Genomic DNA, 16818 nt, shown 5'->3' with positions numbered 1-16818 from the left:
ACATATTCAAGTATATATACATGCACTTATAGTATTATAATAAATCCAAGTTATGCCTATTACACTTCTTTATTAGGTAATCAACAGCCGAATCGGGATGCCGGTTACCCAAATAGGATTTTTTTTTCGATTTTCCTTCTAGAAACTTCTGCAAATCACTGAAAACGGATGATTATAAATAGGATTGGCCCCGTTGAAATTTTGCAAATATATATGGAGGTTCAGTCTAGAAAAAGAAGAAAGCTCGTTGAATATTTGGTAATCAGAGGTATATATCCAGTTTCTGCTCATAGCGAGAGGGATAATTGCTACAAATTTCATTAAAATAACATAAGGGAACTGGTAAGTTCTTTTGGAGGCTTTATAATTAAAAAAGACAGGTTCTGGTAGTTTTTTAGAACACAAATCATTACTTATCTACATAGGATTTTAAAAAATTGTCGAGTTAAGCATCTTACGGCTGTTGAAAGAAAAAGGAAACTATGGCTTCTGCAGAACTTACTTTGAAAAGAACCTTGACAGACGTCTTAGAGGATGAATTATATCATTTGAAGCACAAAGAAATGGATTATTCATACCAGGATCCAGTTCTGAATAGCGATGGTACTGTCGAGCAGTCACAGAATAGTGCTCTTTTTGCTGATGTGAATAGATATTCCAAAAATGATTTCAATCAATATAGTGATCAGGAGATGTTCAACAAATACGGAAATCCCTCCTTAACCACAACTACAAGTACTGGCATTGCTTCTACTACTAGTACTGATGTGTCAACTAGGTCAAGCACAAGTACAGTTCATAGCACCCCTGTTGCTAAGACAGTGAATTTAAACAATGTACTGAGCGTTCCGAACCCTTTTATTAATAATAATAATAATAATAATAATACTTCTTTCAATAACAACTATAATGCCTCAGGTCAGCGAGAATTTTTACCATACAATATTAGGATATCGAATGACTATATGAACGATACGGATAACTTTTACTCTATGGAAGACGAGTCTCTCAATTTCAATGATTCCAAGATGTACTACTCTCTACAGGATAACGATAACAATGTCGCTTTGAATAATGAAAATGCGAAATTAATCTTCGACAATGAGTTTAAAGGTGACGATGAAGATGACGAAGACGATGATGGGAATGTTTTTGAAGATGATCAAGTATTTTTTGATGATATTGAGAATGATTTAATCGTACCATACAACTTTGTTGACACAAGTAAGAGTGACATGAATGGTTTACATGGGCCAATGTACAATACTGCTATTTTAGATGGGGATGTTGATGACGATGATGTTGATGATGAACCACTGCTGGTACAAGATAGTTTCAACGAGCGTTCCTCAGGCGCGATGGACGATATATTATTCAATAATCAACTAACGGAATCGGAAAGATCCAAATCTTTTTCGAATCAAAACAGGCCATCTATTAATTTTGCATTGACTACAAATAAAACTACTATTCTTACACCTTCTCCTTCTCCTTCTAAGCAAACATTTTATAAAAGCAAAAGGGTTCCTTTGACAAATATTAACAATAACAGTAGCCACATAAGTAATACCAAAGAAAACAAAACCAAACACAGTGTTATAAATTCATTACCTTCATATTCATTAATATCCAATAAAAAAGTCAGCGTTAAAAAATCTAAAGTGAAAGAAAACCTGACCATATCGAATAAACATAGCGATTCTAATGAAATATTTACGTGTCGTTTAATAAATATCATAACGAAAGAGCCGTGCTTAGCTGAGTTTTCCAGGTCGTACGATTTAACAAGACATCAAAATACTATTCATGCCAAAAAGAAAATTATTTTCCGTTGTAGCGAATGTATAAGGATGTTAGGAAATGAAGGTTATGATAAGACATTTTCTAGACTAGATGCATTGACAAGACATATCAAATCGAAGCATGAAACTTTAAGCGTACAAGAACGTCAGGAGGTGACTAAATATGCGAAGGAGAATATAGGGTACGTTGTTGGATGAGACGACTTTTCTTAAAAAAGAGGAGATTATGCATGCATTTTCATATATTGATTCAATATAATACATAATAGATTTTGATAATATTTTCTTTTAATCAATAATTTATTCAAAAAAGTGGTCAAAATGGGCGTGATTGGAGTGCAAAAAAAATGCTGTGCTATTTTTTCAGTTTTTACGTATATGCTTTTGATGGATATATACAAGGAATATATACTACTTTTATGATGATGATAACTACGAATTATTTTAAGGCTATTATTTGTTCAAATGAGATAGTCACTACTGAACTGCCTAACTCTTTTCCAACCTTTCAAGTTGTCTAATTTTTCATTTAATTCGATAATTTCTTGGGATGGGACGTACTTATCGGTGACGAAATCCATATCTTTACATTTAACGAAGGGATCCCTTTTATAGAGCCACCATATGATGAAACAGAATGGGAAAACGAATAATTCGATGTAAACTGAGAAGAAATTTGATACGTTCCATGGAGCGAATGATGACCAACCTTGTACGAGGATAATGAAAGTGACTGCAACGACTAGGAAATATGGACCGAATGGGTAAGTCCAATTTTTGAATTTCAGTTCGTGAGTCTTATTTTGGGCTTCAAGACCTTGTCTAAATCTAATTGAAGTGATTGCGATACATAACCAAGCTAATTGATTTGAGACACCGACGATATTTTGTAACCAAGTCCATAATGTACCTGCGCCAATGAATGAAGCACCGAAACATAGACCACCGACTGCCCAAGTGATGAGGACTGCGACGTATGGAACTTTGTATCTATTAGTTCTTGAGACGATGCTTTTTGGTAAGTAACCTTCTAGACCCATATTGTACATGATACGACTACCAGCAAATAGGGCGTGATTACAAGCACTGATGACACTAGTCATGATGACTGCGTTCATGAAGGAACCTGCGCCAGCAGTACCAGCCATTTTGAAAACGATGGTGAATGGAGAAGTAACAACGGAGCCTGATGAAAGGCCTGGATAGTTATATGGAACATTCATTGCAATGAAGAAAGTTGTACCGATGTAGAAGAAAAGGATTCTCCAAAAGACAGTTTTGACGATTTTTGGAGTATTTCTCAATGGATTATCGGATTCACCACTTGTTAGAGTGATTGATTCAGTACCACCGTAAGCGAAACTTGCACTGACGAAAAGAGATGCAAAACCTTTGAAGCCATCTACAAAAGGAGCTTCACCTACGGTCCAATTTTTGAAACCGATGTATTCATGCTGAGGGTTATGACCTACATTGACGATGATAGACATGATAAAGAAGATAATGATTGCAATAACTTTTAACATTGCTAACCAATATTCTGCCTCTCCATAGAATCTGACATGAATGACGTTTAGAGACAATACAAAGAACCAAAAGATTAGGGAAGCAGCCCAGTAAGGGAAATGGTTTGAATCAGTGTTCCAATAGTCCATTACTAATTGTAAAGCGGTTAAATCACTTGCGACAGAGACAGCGTCATTAAACCAATAATTCCACATTAGAGCCATAGCGAAAGAGTCGGAACCAAATTTCTTTGCATATGTACAGAAAGAACCACTAATTGGCATGTAAGTAGACATTTCTGCTAGACATAATAGAGTTAAGTAAACTATACCACCTATAAGGGAATAATTTATGAAAAGAGAAGCTGGACCACCTTTATGCAGAGAAGTGGAAGTTGATAGATATAGACCTGTACCGATAATACCTGCAATAGAGATCATATTGATATGACGAGGCTTTAAAGCTCTCGTTAGATCTTCTCTGATGTTAGCTTCAGGATCTATCGTATAAACTTCATTGACACCATAAGATGTTGTTTCATATATGAGATGATCTTGTTGTTTCTTTGATATTGATATTTCCTCACTGCTATTAGTAGCAGACGATATAGATTTTGACATATGCGATGGATAATTACTCTGTAGTAGATTAGAGATGAGGAAATATTGTAGGTATAATGATATATTAAAGTATTATATAGAAATCATTCAAGAGTGAAAAAAAAAAATTATTAGCAAAGATCAACTGACTTAGTAACTGTTTCGACACAATTCGTAATAGTTTAGAGACGGCACTACTTGTAGTAGTAGTAGTAGTAATAGTAGAAGTAGGGCATACCATCTTAGTAAGAAAATGTTTTACAGTGAGCATTTTAGTCTTTAATTGGTGATGGCACAAGATGTTCATCAAATTGTGGAAAAAGATGTCTGCAGTCGCAACGGGGCAATACGGTTCCTCCCGCATCGATATACTGGTGCGGTCACGTGATTTATGCGAAGAGAATTGCCGAGTGAAGAAAAGAAAAAGAAATGCCTTTCCACACGCGACGGCCGAGAGACGCTCGTCGCCGTGTGGGAAAAATAATTGTGGCAAAGCCGTGTCATTTTTGCGTCTCGGGCAATGCCACAATTCTTGGTTGTTGTCTTTCGCTGCCGTGTCTTACAAGACATTTTTTTATTGTGGGAAGGGAGGCGGGGACCTGGCGGGGTTCCTCCGTATGACATCACGTGCAAAATATAGGCAAAGGAATGACTACTCAAAGTACTCTTTATATTTGGACGGGTAACAGACAGTGTTGTTTTTTTTCGATGCATTGAGATTCATAGCGCAAAGAGAAGTCTCCTAGAAAAGGAGTGTATGTTTGTGTGGCAGGGTAAAGCAAGTAATTCTTTGATAGACGTTGAGAAGCAATATAAGGAACAAACGACAGTAAGTACTATGTATACGCAAGTATTTTATGAAATCAAAAAATTACTTCAAACTATCCATATCCCACGTCTGGAATTACTTAGATCCCACGTCTCAGAGTTTTTAAAGGTGTGCAACTTCAGCAGCAGTTTTATACTTTATACCGAGATGGAGGACAGTTTGAACTAAAAGCATCTGTCTTACCTTCCTTTGTAGCACTTGGCTCCCCGCATCAGTTCTCTATATCCCTTGAGACCTCCCATTTGTTTTTTATTACATGCTCTTTTATCCTTTCTGCCAATTTTTTGCCATTTCTTTGTAGTGTTGTCTCATTTCTTCCGTGACAGAACAAACGCTGAGCTTTTGGACTGTGTGTAAGCTACTTGTAAAACCTTTGCGTCATTCACAATCGGGTAAGTTCAAGGTAAATAGAACAGGAGAGGTGTTACACGGGTAATAGCTTCCCGTATCCCGCATTTCAACAGGTTGTGTAAGGTGTATAAGGGCAAATATTTATTAGCTCGAATGTGGATTCATCGACCGCTGTATCGTGGATTCTTAGTGTTATATCTGCGAGAACGGTCCATATAACTTCAAGTAATTTTACGTGACATTCCATGTTCAATGTAAACATAATAAGATAATGCTTGATATTTTTTTTTATAATTGTATCTTTTATATATTTTTTTAAAATATAAATCTATGAATATTTATGAGGTTGTCTTCTATCAATAATGCAAAAAAAATGGAAAATGTTGATGATGATGCTACTTTAAAGATAATACTCTACATTTGTAAAGTATTTAATTCATCAATCATATCTGGAATGTTTTCCATTGGTACATTATTGTAGACAATTTGATAAACAGCTTCGAATAATGGAAATTCATCTAAAAGTTCACAAGTTTCTAACCATTCGTGAACTTCTTTACATGTAATGATACCTTGTGCAGATTGACCATTTAATAATTCCTTTTCAGCTTCAAATGCATCTTTACCAGATTTGGCCATATGTTTGGCGACTCTAACGTTTCTACCACCAGAACATGTAGTAATTAAATCTGCAACACCGGCAGATTCTTGATAGTATGTTTCAACTCTTGATTCTGGGAAGAACATTTGACCGAATTTTATTATTTCACCTAAACCAACTCTTTGAATAGCGGCAGAGGCATTGTTACCCCAGCCAAGACCTTCAACAAAACCACAACCTAATGCAACGACATTTTTCAAAGCACCGGCAATAGAAATACCAGCAACATCTTCAATGACATTGACGTGGAAGTATGGTCTATGGAAAAGAGCTTTTAGGACTTTATGGTCAACGTCTCTACCTTCGCCTCTAAAATCTTCTGGGATATGATATGCAACAGTGGTTTCAGACCAGTTTTCTTTGGCGACTTCTGGAGCTAAATTGGCACCTGAAAGAGCACCACATTGAATGTTTAATTCATCAGTAATGTATGAAGATAATAATTGAACACCCTTCTTACCAACTTCGAAACCTTTCAAACATGAAATGGCACGAACGGTTGGCTTAACGTGACCTTTCAAATTACCAACAATTCTTGGTAAAAATTGATGTGGAATATTGAAAACCAAGATATCAGCGTCTTTAACAGAGTCAACTAAATCTGGATTGGCAAATAAATTTTCTGGTAACTTGATATCAGGTAAGTATTTAACATTTTCATGTCTTGTATTAATGATATCAGTTAAATTTTGACCTTCAATTTTTTCTTGGAAGACCCACATTTGAACTTCCTTAGCGAATAATTGTGGATTTAAAGCTGTATTTTCAGAAATGACCTTCGCTATAGTAGTACCCCAGTTACCAGAACCGATAACAGTGATTTTAAAAGGATGATCTAAAGCAGTTAAGGAAGCAGTAGAAGTGTTCCTTTTAATAGAAGCATTTAAAATATCAGAAGTTTGATTTAATCTATCAGTAGCAGCCATTTTTTATTTTATCTTAATTTATAATTATTATCAGTGTCTCTTTTTATTAAAAATTGATACAATTAATAATTTGTCTTTGTTGTATTTATATAAAAAAGAAAATATAATTGAAAAAAGGGAATAAGATATATTTAATCCTTTGTAAGAAAATTACTAGTCTTTATATATTAATTTGTGATCATTGTCGGAGAAACCGACTTTTGAGTTTTCTATGCTATCTTTGCCCCATTTTTTACTGATCATTACAAGAGAGAACCTTTTTTTTTCTCTTTGGCCTTCATTAAAAATTTGGCCTTTTTTTTGACCTTTTTTTTACTTGTTTCGGCTTTTCCGTTTTTGGTTGCATAATTACGTTTATCGTGAGTCTGTGATTAGCTGCTGCACCGTTATCCGTCACACCGCGCGTGATTGACTCATTGGCCGATAACGAAAGAAAAAAAAAGAAGTCCCAATGTAATTTTTTTGTCCCTCTGGCTCTTATCTTTTTTTCTTTGAGAGGCCCAAAAACTTTGGTAACAAGAAAAAATGACTCTTTTTGTCCCTCTTCCGGCTATCCATCCGGAAAATCTGCACGTGTGCGCGCATCCTTCGCGTGGCAAATTTTTCTTTTCCGTACCAATTCGTGACGAAGGTAGTAGTTACGCTGTATCGATAAGAAAAATTCCGGGTACCGTTGGCGCACTGAAGAGATCGTGATTTTGATTGTCCCTCTTTGCAGCACAGCTCACGTTTCTTCTTTTGTCCCACCAAGGCCATCTCCCATATTCCGAATAACAGAAGGAAAAAAAAGAAATTAAGAGCCACGACTACTCCTCGTGATCTCTTATCGCAGGAATTTTCTTTTTTTTTTTTTTTTTGCCCTTTCGATTTTTTTGTCCCTCCATTGCTTCCACTGCCCCTCACCATTCTGATCCCCTCTGCTCCTTTTCTTTGAACTTCTATCTTCCTCCATTTGTCCCTCTGTCTCTCTCTCTCTCTCTCTTGTGCTACCAACCTTGGGCACACGCAAGGATTTATGACGAGGGACAACTGTTGTCCCATGGTCAAAACCATTGATGTATGTAGGGACGGTATCAAATTAGTCTCACTTATACCAGGCTGAAATTCTTGTCTGCTTTCTTATCTTATCTCACAATCTAATAGCACATTTCAGTCAAAAAGTCATTTATCGTTTAGTCACGTGGACGATCACATGATTTCTTATTATGATATACAATAAATATATATATATATATATATATATATTTTGTTGCCAATTAACTACATCTTAAATTCTTGCAGCCTGGTCAACACATCGTTAGTTAAATCGTTAATCTTGTCTTCAGATACAATCTTCTGTTGAGAACCAAATGTAATCGCATTCTTAATTAAATCCCTAATAAATGATTGGGAGGTAACTATTGGATTCAAAAATGTAGATGATAAAATATCATCTACTGTCCATCTCTTACCAGGATCCCTCCTTAGACAATTCTTCATCAACTCAACCATGGTCTTAGGTATTAGCTCCTCTTCATTCGTCTTCTCTGGGTAAACTATCTTAACATCAGAATTCATTATTGCAAAAATTCTATGCTGTCCTTGAAATCCAGCATATGGTGCTTTACCATAAATCATTTGGTAAATTATACATCCACATGACCAAACATCAGACGGCTTACCAACCTTCCATTTCAAATCTTTGGCTCCATTATTTGTATAATTCATCGCAATTAACGTCTCAGGTGCCATATAATTTGGTGTACCTGTCTGTGTCTCTCGATATATATTAACCGTATGATCAGGCACCGCGTCAGCTATACCAAAATCAATAATCTTTAGCACGCCTTTCACTAAGACAAAATTTGCAGGTTTTAAATCAGAATGAACAATACCATTATCATGCACTACCTTAACACATTTAATCATTTCACGTGTATAATATCGAATAAATTCAATGTCAAATGGTAGATTTAAATTGATTTTTTGGTTCAATATCTGAGATAAATCAACATCACCACATTCCATGATCAAATATAGTAATCCTTGATTCATCTCATAATCAAATAATTTAACAACACGATTTTCATTTCTTAATTTATTTAGTAATTTAATTTCACCTTTAAACCCATTTATACTTGAGTCATCAAACTCATCAAATACAACTCTTTTCAGTGCAAACACCTTATTTGAAGGGCCCTTCACCTTATAAACTTTCGAGGATCCACCTCTACCTAACAACTCAATTTTTTCATATTCCGTTTCATTAACATTTATGACATTTCTTTGTCTATGTGACATCTTAGGCTCCATTATTTCGACACGTTTCATAGATTTTGGTACGTCTTGAACAACATTTTCCTTTTCATTGATTATTTCATCGCGCTTCTTGTTCTCTTCAAAAGTCTTAAACCTTTTCAATTCAGGCTCCTTTCGATTCGTACTTAAGTCCACTAAAGGTTCTCTTCTTTTATTAGGCCTTATCTCATCATTGTTACTAGTCAAATGTTTTGGTTCCTCAACGTCCAGTGAATTAAATTCGTTATTGTCCTTCGATTTTGGTGATAATGAAGAATTGGTTTTTCTTGAAGAAAGTGTAGAATTCAATAACGTCCTAGATACCAGACCAGTATTAACTGTATTTTTTAAATCTGTCTTATCTTCTGATGTTAAGTTTTTTGAAATTGAAAAATCTTTGATATCATTACCATTTGTCTTCGCACCAGTATTATTATTAGTATGCTTTTTCAAAATACTTAGCCTATTTTCCTCTTTTTGTCTTTCAAAATATATCTTGGAAATATTGGGTAATTCAGTAGTGGGTAAATTATATTTTCTCAAAAACTGAAATGGATTTAAATCTCCAAAGTTAATATTTGAATAGTCATAATTTTGCACTTCTTTAATGTCATTTGCTTCTTCAATTGCCTGACCAGAAAATACATCAGAGCTACTATTATAACTATCATTCGTATTGGCAGGTAACGGTATATCTACTTCCATCGTAGAGGCTCTTTTAGCAGGTCCCAATTTATTCATTCTATTAGTATTCAAAAATCTTTTTATTCGGCCGGTATGTCTCGATGTTAATTCGTCTTTTATTGATTGTTGAATTTTATTTATCTTGTTATAGCTACTTTCATATTTGTCATTGACATTATTAGTAACATTAGAATCTGCACTACCATTTTGAATCGTAGTCATACTAATCGGTCTATTATTTATAGTAGTAGCAAATATTGAGGTCTGTGGGGATTGTTCTGCAATTCCATATGAACCATAGCTATTATTTCGAGATAGAGAAATTGGAGAATGAACTGAATTACCATTCAGTGACCTGAATTGCGTATGAAAACGCGATGTTGTCCCGCTGTTATCATTCTCTGTCAATAATGCTGATCCAAAATTACTCAATTTTGGAGGGCCTATTATATTTTCATCGTCATCAGAATCATTGGAAATGCTTGAAAGATTCTGATGCTGTCTCTGCAATCGAGATCTTGAAGGATGAGTATATTTTGACATTACAATCCTGACTGACTCAATCCTTATGAACGGATATTGTTTCAAATAGAATATAAAATGACGAAAACGGCTTTAAATACTATAATGGATCTTTCTAAGATGCGTAACTGGAGATAATGCTAGATATATTTAATATGTTTACTACTAGGATCTTAATATACTCTTTATTTTCTTTTGTTTTTATGTTTCTATAAAGAAAAATAGTACTTTGCGGAGCGTCCGGGTATCCGAACACGAATGCAGAGAGCGTCGCTATATGGGCTAATAATGCATAAGAGGTTCCAATAGGTTAAGCAAATGACTGGATTTCAAGCATGGTTGTAGTACCGAGTTGATTGTATTTTGGAGCCAGTTTTTGGCTTTTTTCCCTTGTTCCTGTACGATCTGTACATGGGATTTTAGAAGTTGTCGCGTCAGATGTACGAGAAATCTTTTAAGACACTCTCTACGAGCACAGAACTATTTATTACTGTTGTTCTTCCTTGGGTATGCCCTTTAAGATGTGGCAAAATGCTTCAGACTTGTTCGTTTTTGTTGTTCTTTATCCTTTGTTGACGAAAATTTGGACAAAGAAAGAGATAGATGTACGGGGAAGCTCTGATTATTGGACCTCTCCTTTAGGTATATTAGAGGACAACATTGCCACCCACCTTTAATTTACTGCACTACGAAATGAATATTTTTTTTTTTATTTATATAAATACACAACTTTACATTATTTTCATGATTAACGATTTGTTGCTAGTAATCATCATTCCCTTACAAAATGAAAAACATGATGACTATATTAGAAGTATCCAGCCAACTACAAATCATCGATTCTAAATTCTCTGTGACCATCTTTCCCGTGAGACACCGTAAATTTCCCGTAAAACTTCCCCGTTTCACCTTCATCTGTAATAACAAACTGTCTTGGTAAAATGTCACTATTCGAAACAACAGAAATGACCATTTTACAACTTTTATTTGACTTGGCTAATTCCTTCAATGGCATGAAAATTCCTGTTTGTGATGAATCATCTAATACACTTATCATAACGTCTGCCAAATAAATGTCTACATTCTCATTTTTCAGTAACAGCTGATGCCTCATAGTGACAATAAAATTACCAGCAAGTCGTCGTATAAGAAATTGTGAGTTTTCTTTATCAATTAATAAACTTAAATCATCAAAATTTTGACCACGTCTCAAGAAATAATCAGAAATACCCATTTCATTTTTTTTGAAGGCCTCAATTACTCTCAATTTGATAAAACTTAACAAAATTTCCGCATCACTTATGTCTTCATTTGTATACCATGATTTTGGAACTGACTTTTTCAGTATCTTTGGAACATAGTTATATTGTAAGGAATTTAGAGTCTTATATTTGATAGAAAGATTAGTCCTACCCAAACCCCTAAAAATCTGGTCAAACAGTTTGGTTCTTTTCCAAATCCTGTACTGGTAGATAAAAATACCCAGAATAATCATCGGGAAGATAAGTTTCAATAGTATCGGAAGTATCATCGTACTCAGAAGCAAAACTACTGCTGACCCTAACAACAAATTTAGTGTTGTTATTCTATAAATTCTAACCCTTGGTTCCTTGTCTTCAAAAGGTGAGCCATTATAATTTCGTTTAAATCGTAAAAATGATAATTTATTACAACCATACCTAGCTCTAGGAGTACCAGCAGATCTGAGACTGTTATGTAACGGTGATTCGTTTCTCAGATTAGATATACTTCTATTGGAATGATAGTAGCGAATTCTCTTTAATGGTGAGCTTTCTAGGAGAAGGGCACCCTTCGTCATCATCGAATATGGGAGTAAAGCCCTTCTGCCGCTAATAAGATTCTTAGAAGGCCCATGTAATCCCAGTTTCAGAAGTAGCATTAGATAGGCATGCAGTTTATATTGCTATAAATACCTCTTGATAGTAGCAGCGAATGACAATGCTTTGATTAGCTTTTCTAAGGAAACTTGCTCTGAAATTCCGAAATGGCTGATACAAGATTGAAAACCAAGATGAGTGATTAGCGAATCGATATTTGAACTTTCAATGTGAATCCTTCGATGAGGATGAGACCTCTTTCTTTTATTTAACTTAATGTTTCTATGGATTATATAAGTAAATGAATATGCTTGTTTCTATAAATTTATCAAGGTACCCTCCTTTTCATAAAACGTAGCATGACTTCTGTTAAGACCCACTCTAAACGTTTTGACCTCACCACATACACAGGTAACAATAAAATCCTCATTCTTCCTGATTTTTTCCTTGTCATGCTTCTTTCTTTTGCTCAGTTTAGAAGATACAGAATAAGTACATGTTTTCTTGGGTATCAGTACTCTCTTACATTTCTTACATATAGTTCTCTTGATACTCGGCAGTAAACCACACTTGGTCTTCTTACTAATGAAATCTAAGTTCTTGATATAACTTCTTGACATTGCATCATTCTTACCGTAAAGCATCGTATTCCATGTTGAGAGCTGATATAGATAGTTCAACCTTTGAAATAACTCTACGTTACCTATTGCTTTCGGAGGGTTTGCCAGTATCGTACCATTTTCGTCCATATTCTGGTTCCCCTTTGATTTATTCTTAGCCATGATGGGCTTTCTGTCCTTATGTATGGCTTTTTAAAGAGTCGATGCCGTTGGCAATGAATCTTTTTTTTGTTCTTGCAAAATGCGAAGCCTGTATGGTAAAGACAGTATATTTACTTACTACGTTAGACAAATGAATAAGTTTCTAAATGTTTATTTGTGGGAATAAATAACTATGCAAATAATACAGATACATATAAGAATGTTGTATATGTACTTGATATGTTGTAGAACCGTGGTAACTATCCTATTTTTTGATAGGAGATGCAAATGTTTTATAGGTTGTAAAAATGATGAGAGTGAGAAATTGGTTTGGGCAATGCCTTGCCATTTGAGTCCTCACTACAACTTTCAATACTTCGGACCACTTCATTTTCAAGTATTTTTTCAATAGATATCCTCTTTTTAGGATCCAGTTCAAACATGGATCCCAGTAGCTCTGTCATCTCCTTCGGGAACACTCTTAATATTCTTTGTGGTCCCTTTGAAACATCATCCTCATCGTCAGGATCATCAATGAAAAGTCTAAAATTATTGAAACTTTCTTTAGGTGCCTTCCAGGGAAATTTTTTACAAATCATACAATAGTAAATGATTGCTATTGACCAAATATCTACAGGCCTTGGATCATAGAACTCATTACCAGAGTTGAGTAATTCAGGGGAAAGATATGGATCTGAGCCTACTATACCTTTAGCTTTTATTAGCTCATCATGTTTATGACGTTTGAATATGACAGCAGAACCAAAATCAAGTAATTTGAGAATACCAGTTGGAGTTACAACACAATTTTCAAGTTTCAAATCTCTATGTGCAATGCCATTAGAATGTAGGTAACCGATTGCTTCACACATTTGCTTAAAATAACATAAATTTTCCGATGACGACAGTGTTTCATTTGTCACTAGATCAAAGAAATCATAGGGGACAAACTCCATTACTTGAATGAACACATTTTTCTCAAAATCAACTAGTAGATCTAGGGTCTTTATTATGTTGTTATGATGTAAAATGGATGCTATTGAATATTCGTCTATAATTTTCTTTGCAAAAATATGGGAATTGGAAGCCATACGGAATTGTTTCATTGCATAAATGTCTGAGCTCTCAGGCTTCTCAAGTAGCTTTACCGAACCTGACATCCCTCCGCCAATGCTCTTTGTTGGGACGCCATATTTAGTGAAAAGAGATTCTTCATCGGTCAAAACAAGCGTGTTATCTTGTTCTGTAGCTAGTACTTCAACAGAAGGTTCTCTTGGAGCTCTATTGACATGAGTTGTTACAGTTTTACCCATTAATCCGTCACAGTGAGCTCCATCATTAGATTTCAACTCAGAAACGAAGAGACTTTCAATTTTGTTTCTTAGTTCTTCAATAGGGTGTAGGTCAGCTTCATTTGTATCGGAACTTTTCAATTGACTTGGCCTAGAGATAAAAGGTAAATATAATGGGAAAGATGACCTTGACGAGGACATACTTAATGAACCAAAATTCTCATCATATAGTGCGCTTTCCTCTGAGTTTTGATTCTGTGTAGTTGCCGTCTTAATCATTGGTTCAAGACCATCTCTTACGTCTAGTAAGGAAGAAGTTTCTCTTTTCAAATGGGGATTATGTACACTTTCTTGTCCTGCTTCGTTAAAAATCTTTGATAGCGATTTAAATCTTTTCTCACCAAATATTGAAGATAAGGAAGCTGTAGAATTTTTAGTTAAAGTTTGACTCTGATCCACAATCTCTGCTTCCATACTGTATTCTTTTGCTGGTTGTTCAAAGTGTGTTTAACGGGTCTCACTACCAAATCTGTCAACTGAGCAAGGTTACGTTGTGTATCTTCTTAAGTCACTGGATGAGTCAAATTTCGAGATACAGCTTTGATTTTTTTCCACTTTGATAAGCAGCCATACTATAAACAAATGCAAGAGAGCGATTGGCATCGTGAACCGGAGGTTGCTAATGCAAGATAGACATGTACTACTAGATGTAAAGGAATACTGAGATGCATTCACTTGATTGAAGTGTGGCCACATCTGGCATCATCTTGTTTTCTAATCAATTGAACCTGCAGCTCGATGATTAAGAACTGAGCGTTCGATACCAGAAAAAAAGTGGAACTTATCCAAAACAGTTTCATCTTGACTGTAAGTTAATATTCACCATAGCATCAATTGGGTGATAATATCGAGAGATTCAGAGAAGTTGAGCAGTAGAAGATTAGGGATAAATGCTCCTGTCGAGATACTCACAGTTACTTCAGAAACGGTTGCCGAATGGTTACAAACAGAGATGGCCTTCCAAATTCGATAATATCATAGTGGCGATGTCCTCTGGGATTGATTCCTCAGTGACCGCATCAATTTTTAGTTCTTTTCCCAAGGCTAGAGGTATATACATGAGGAATTGGAATAACAAATCGAACGATGGGAAGAATTGCGATGAAAGTGATTGGAATGATGCTGTGAAAGTGTCAGAATTTCTCAATGTACCGATTGAACTAGTGAATTTTGAGAAGGATTATTGGATTGATGTCTTTGAACCGATGTTGAAAGGGTATGAACTGGGAATAACACCGAATCCTGATATTTTATGTAATAAATTTGTAAAATTTGGTAAATTGATAGAATTTCTTGATACCAAATACGGTGAGAAGAATTATTGGTTGGCCACAGGTCACTACAGTAAGATTTTAGAAAATGTGAAGAAGAATCGACTTGAGTTAATGAGAGCAACGGATTTACACAAGGATCAAAGTTACTATCTTTCACAAATTGAACCGGACATTTTCTCGAATACGTTATTGCCTATGGGTCATATTTACAAGACTGAGGTGAGACAGATGGCACTTGATATTGGATTACCGAATGCTTTGAAACCTGATTCACAGGGTATTTGTTTTGTTAATAATTCACAATCAAATGGCAGATTCAAAGATTTCCTTAGCGAGTACATCCCCAATAAGAAAGGGAACATTTGTACCATTGATGAGAACGGTAAGAAAACGAAATGGGGTGAACATAACGGATTGTGGTCGTATACAATTGGCCAAAAGATTGGTGGGATCTCGATGCCACAAGCAGACCCAAAATACAAAGGAACATGGTTTGTCAGCGAGAAATTGACCTGTACAAACGAACTCATAATCGTGAGGGGCAGTGATAATCCCAAGTTGTGCCATTCAGGACTTGTCGTTGCGAAATTCGAAATCTTGGACGGTACAGATGCACATGCATTCCAAGGTTTAGTCGATGACGCCATTCGCAGAGGAACATTGAATATGCAGTACCGCTCCTTACAAGACCCTATAAACGTTACTCGATGCACCGTAAAATTGAATAACAAAAACGATGGTACCATAAATCTGACTGTTTCGTTACAAGAGGCACAGAGAGCAATGGCCCCTGGACAATACTTCTGTCTCTTTGACTGCAGCCGAATACTGGGAAGCGGGCCCATCCTACGTAGCACATAGTACATAGCACATACAAAGCACATAAACAATCATCTGTAAATAATGCATGCATAACTAAAAACGTGATCAAAAAGTCTCTCGAAATTGCAGGACATCTTAGATTTTTCACGCAGCGTGCGATGCTAAAATAGAGACAACAAAACTAAGGCAGCAGTGCGAAAAATCAAATTTTTACTCACATCAAACTAGCTGCCCCCCAAGAAGTTGCTTTGAAAGTAGCATTACCTTCACCGATTAGATAGTAGGACGAGAGACGAGAGTAGTCAGAAAGGGTGTTGAAGTTATTTCAAGAGATTTGAAAGTCGTGCTTTTGAAAAGAGTTTTTATTTATTTGTGTGCTAGTGCCAGTATCAGTTTCTTCCACAGCAACGATAGTTTCAACTGACTGAGAAGTCCAAGAAACTGATAGTAAGATATAAATACTTTGGAGACAAGAAAAAGGATTGCATGCTCATTGTTGCATTGTACAATAGTCTAACATATTTACAAAATTACGGTACTGCGAGAGATAAGAAAAGAATTAAGACAAGAAAGACGCTTTATTTTCAGTTGGAATAGAATCTAAACAAAAAGGG

The 16818-nt window shown here is 35.5% G+C and overlaps 9 protein-coding genes across 9 annotated transcripts; 2 read left to right on the top strand and 7 right to left on the bottom strand.

Moving 5' to 3' along the window:
* Nucleotides 1-482: 482 nt before the first annotated feature.
* RPN4 (stress-regulated transcription factor RPN4) lies at nt 483-2000 on the top strand (the record flags this gene model as incomplete). The annotated part of the gene is made up of 1 exon (XM_003957909.1): nt 483-2000. The coding sequence occupies one exon, from the start codon at nt 483-485 to the stop codon at nt 1998-2000; it is 1518 nt and encodes a 505-aa protein (XP_003957958.1).
* A 263-nt stretch (nt 2001-2263) lies between these two features.
* On the bottom strand, nt 2264-3928 carry KAFR0F02250 (uncharacterized protein; the record flags this gene model as incomplete). The annotated part of the gene is made up of 1 exon (XM_003957908.1): nt 2264-3928. The coding sequence occupies one exon, from the start codon at nt 3926-3928 to the stop codon at nt 2264-2266; it is 1665 nt and encodes a 554-aa protein (XP_003957957.1).
* Nucleotides 3929-5501: 1573 nt separating this feature from the next.
* On the bottom strand, nt 5502-6674 carry GPD1 (glycerol-3-phosphate dehydrogenase (NAD(+)) GPD1; the record flags this gene model as incomplete). Its single annotated transcript, XM_003957907.1, has 1 exon — nt 5502-6674. The coding sequence occupies one exon, from the start codon at nt 6672-6674 to the stop codon at nt 5502-5504; it is 1173 nt and encodes a 390-aa protein (XP_003957956.1).
* A 477-nt stretch (nt 6675-7151) lies between these two features.
* On the bottom strand, nt 7152-7727 carry KAFR0F02230 (uncharacterized protein; the record flags this gene model as incomplete). Its single annotated transcript, XM_003957906.1, has 1 exon — nt 7152-7727. One exon carries the CDS (start codon nt 7725-7727, stop codon nt 7152-7154), a length of 576 nt encoding a protein of 191 aa, XP_003957955.1.
* Nucleotides 7728-7934: 207 nt separating this feature from the next.
* On the bottom strand, nt 7935-10178 carry MPS1 (serine/threonine/tyrosine protein kinase MPS1; the record flags this gene model as incomplete). Its single annotated transcript, XM_003957905.1, has 1 exon — nt 7935-10178. The coding sequence occupies one exon, from the start codon at nt 10176-10178 to the stop codon at nt 7935-7937; it is 2244 nt and encodes a 747-aa protein (XP_003957954.1).
* An 805-nt stretch (nt 10179-10983) lies between these two features.
* MRX9 (Mrx9p) lies at nt 10984-12057 on the bottom strand (the record flags this gene model as incomplete). The annotated part of the gene is made up of 1 exon (XM_003957904.1): nt 10984-12057. The coding sequence occupies one exon, from the start codon at nt 12055-12057 to the stop codon at nt 10984-10986; it is 1074 nt and encodes a 357-aa protein (XP_003957953.1).
* Nucleotides 12058-12312: 255 nt separating this feature from the next.
* RPR2 (ribonuclease P protein subunit RPR2) lies at nt 12313-12777 on the bottom strand (the record flags this gene model as incomplete). Its single annotated transcript, XM_003957903.1, has 1 exon — nt 12313-12777. One exon carries the CDS (start codon nt 12775-12777, stop codon nt 12313-12315), a length of 465 nt encoding a protein of 154 aa, XP_003957952.1.
* Nucleotides 12778-13049: 272 nt separating this feature from the next.
* RTK1 (putative serine/threonine protein kinase RTK1) lies at nt 13050-14522 on the bottom strand (the record flags this gene model as incomplete). Its single annotated transcript, XM_003957902.1, has 1 exon — nt 13050-14522. One exon carries the CDS (start codon nt 14520-14522, stop codon nt 13050-13052), a length of 1473 nt encoding a protein of 490 aa, XP_003957951.1.
* A 476-nt stretch (nt 14523-14998) lies between these two features.
* Nucleotides 14999-16243, top strand: SLM3 (tRNA-5-taurinomethyluridine 2-sulfurtransferase; the record flags this gene model as incomplete). The annotated part of the gene is made up of 1 exon (XM_003957901.1): nt 14999-16243. One exon carries the CDS (start codon nt 14999-15001, stop codon nt 16241-16243), a length of 1245 nt encoding a protein of 414 aa, XP_003957950.1.
* Nucleotides 16244-16818: the final 575 nt, after the last annotated feature.

This window comes from Kazachstania africana, chromosome 6 (assembly GCF_000304475.1).
Source record: "Kazachstania africana CBS 2517 chromosome 6, complete genome".
In the NCBI taxonomy this organism is placed as follows: Eukaryota; Fungi; Ascomycota; class Saccharomycetes; order Saccharomycetales; family Saccharomycetaceae; genus Kazachstania; species Kazachstania africana.
The sequence above is the reverse complement of the archived record's forward strand: the minus strand, read 5'-3'. Positions and strand labels throughout refer to the sequence as shown.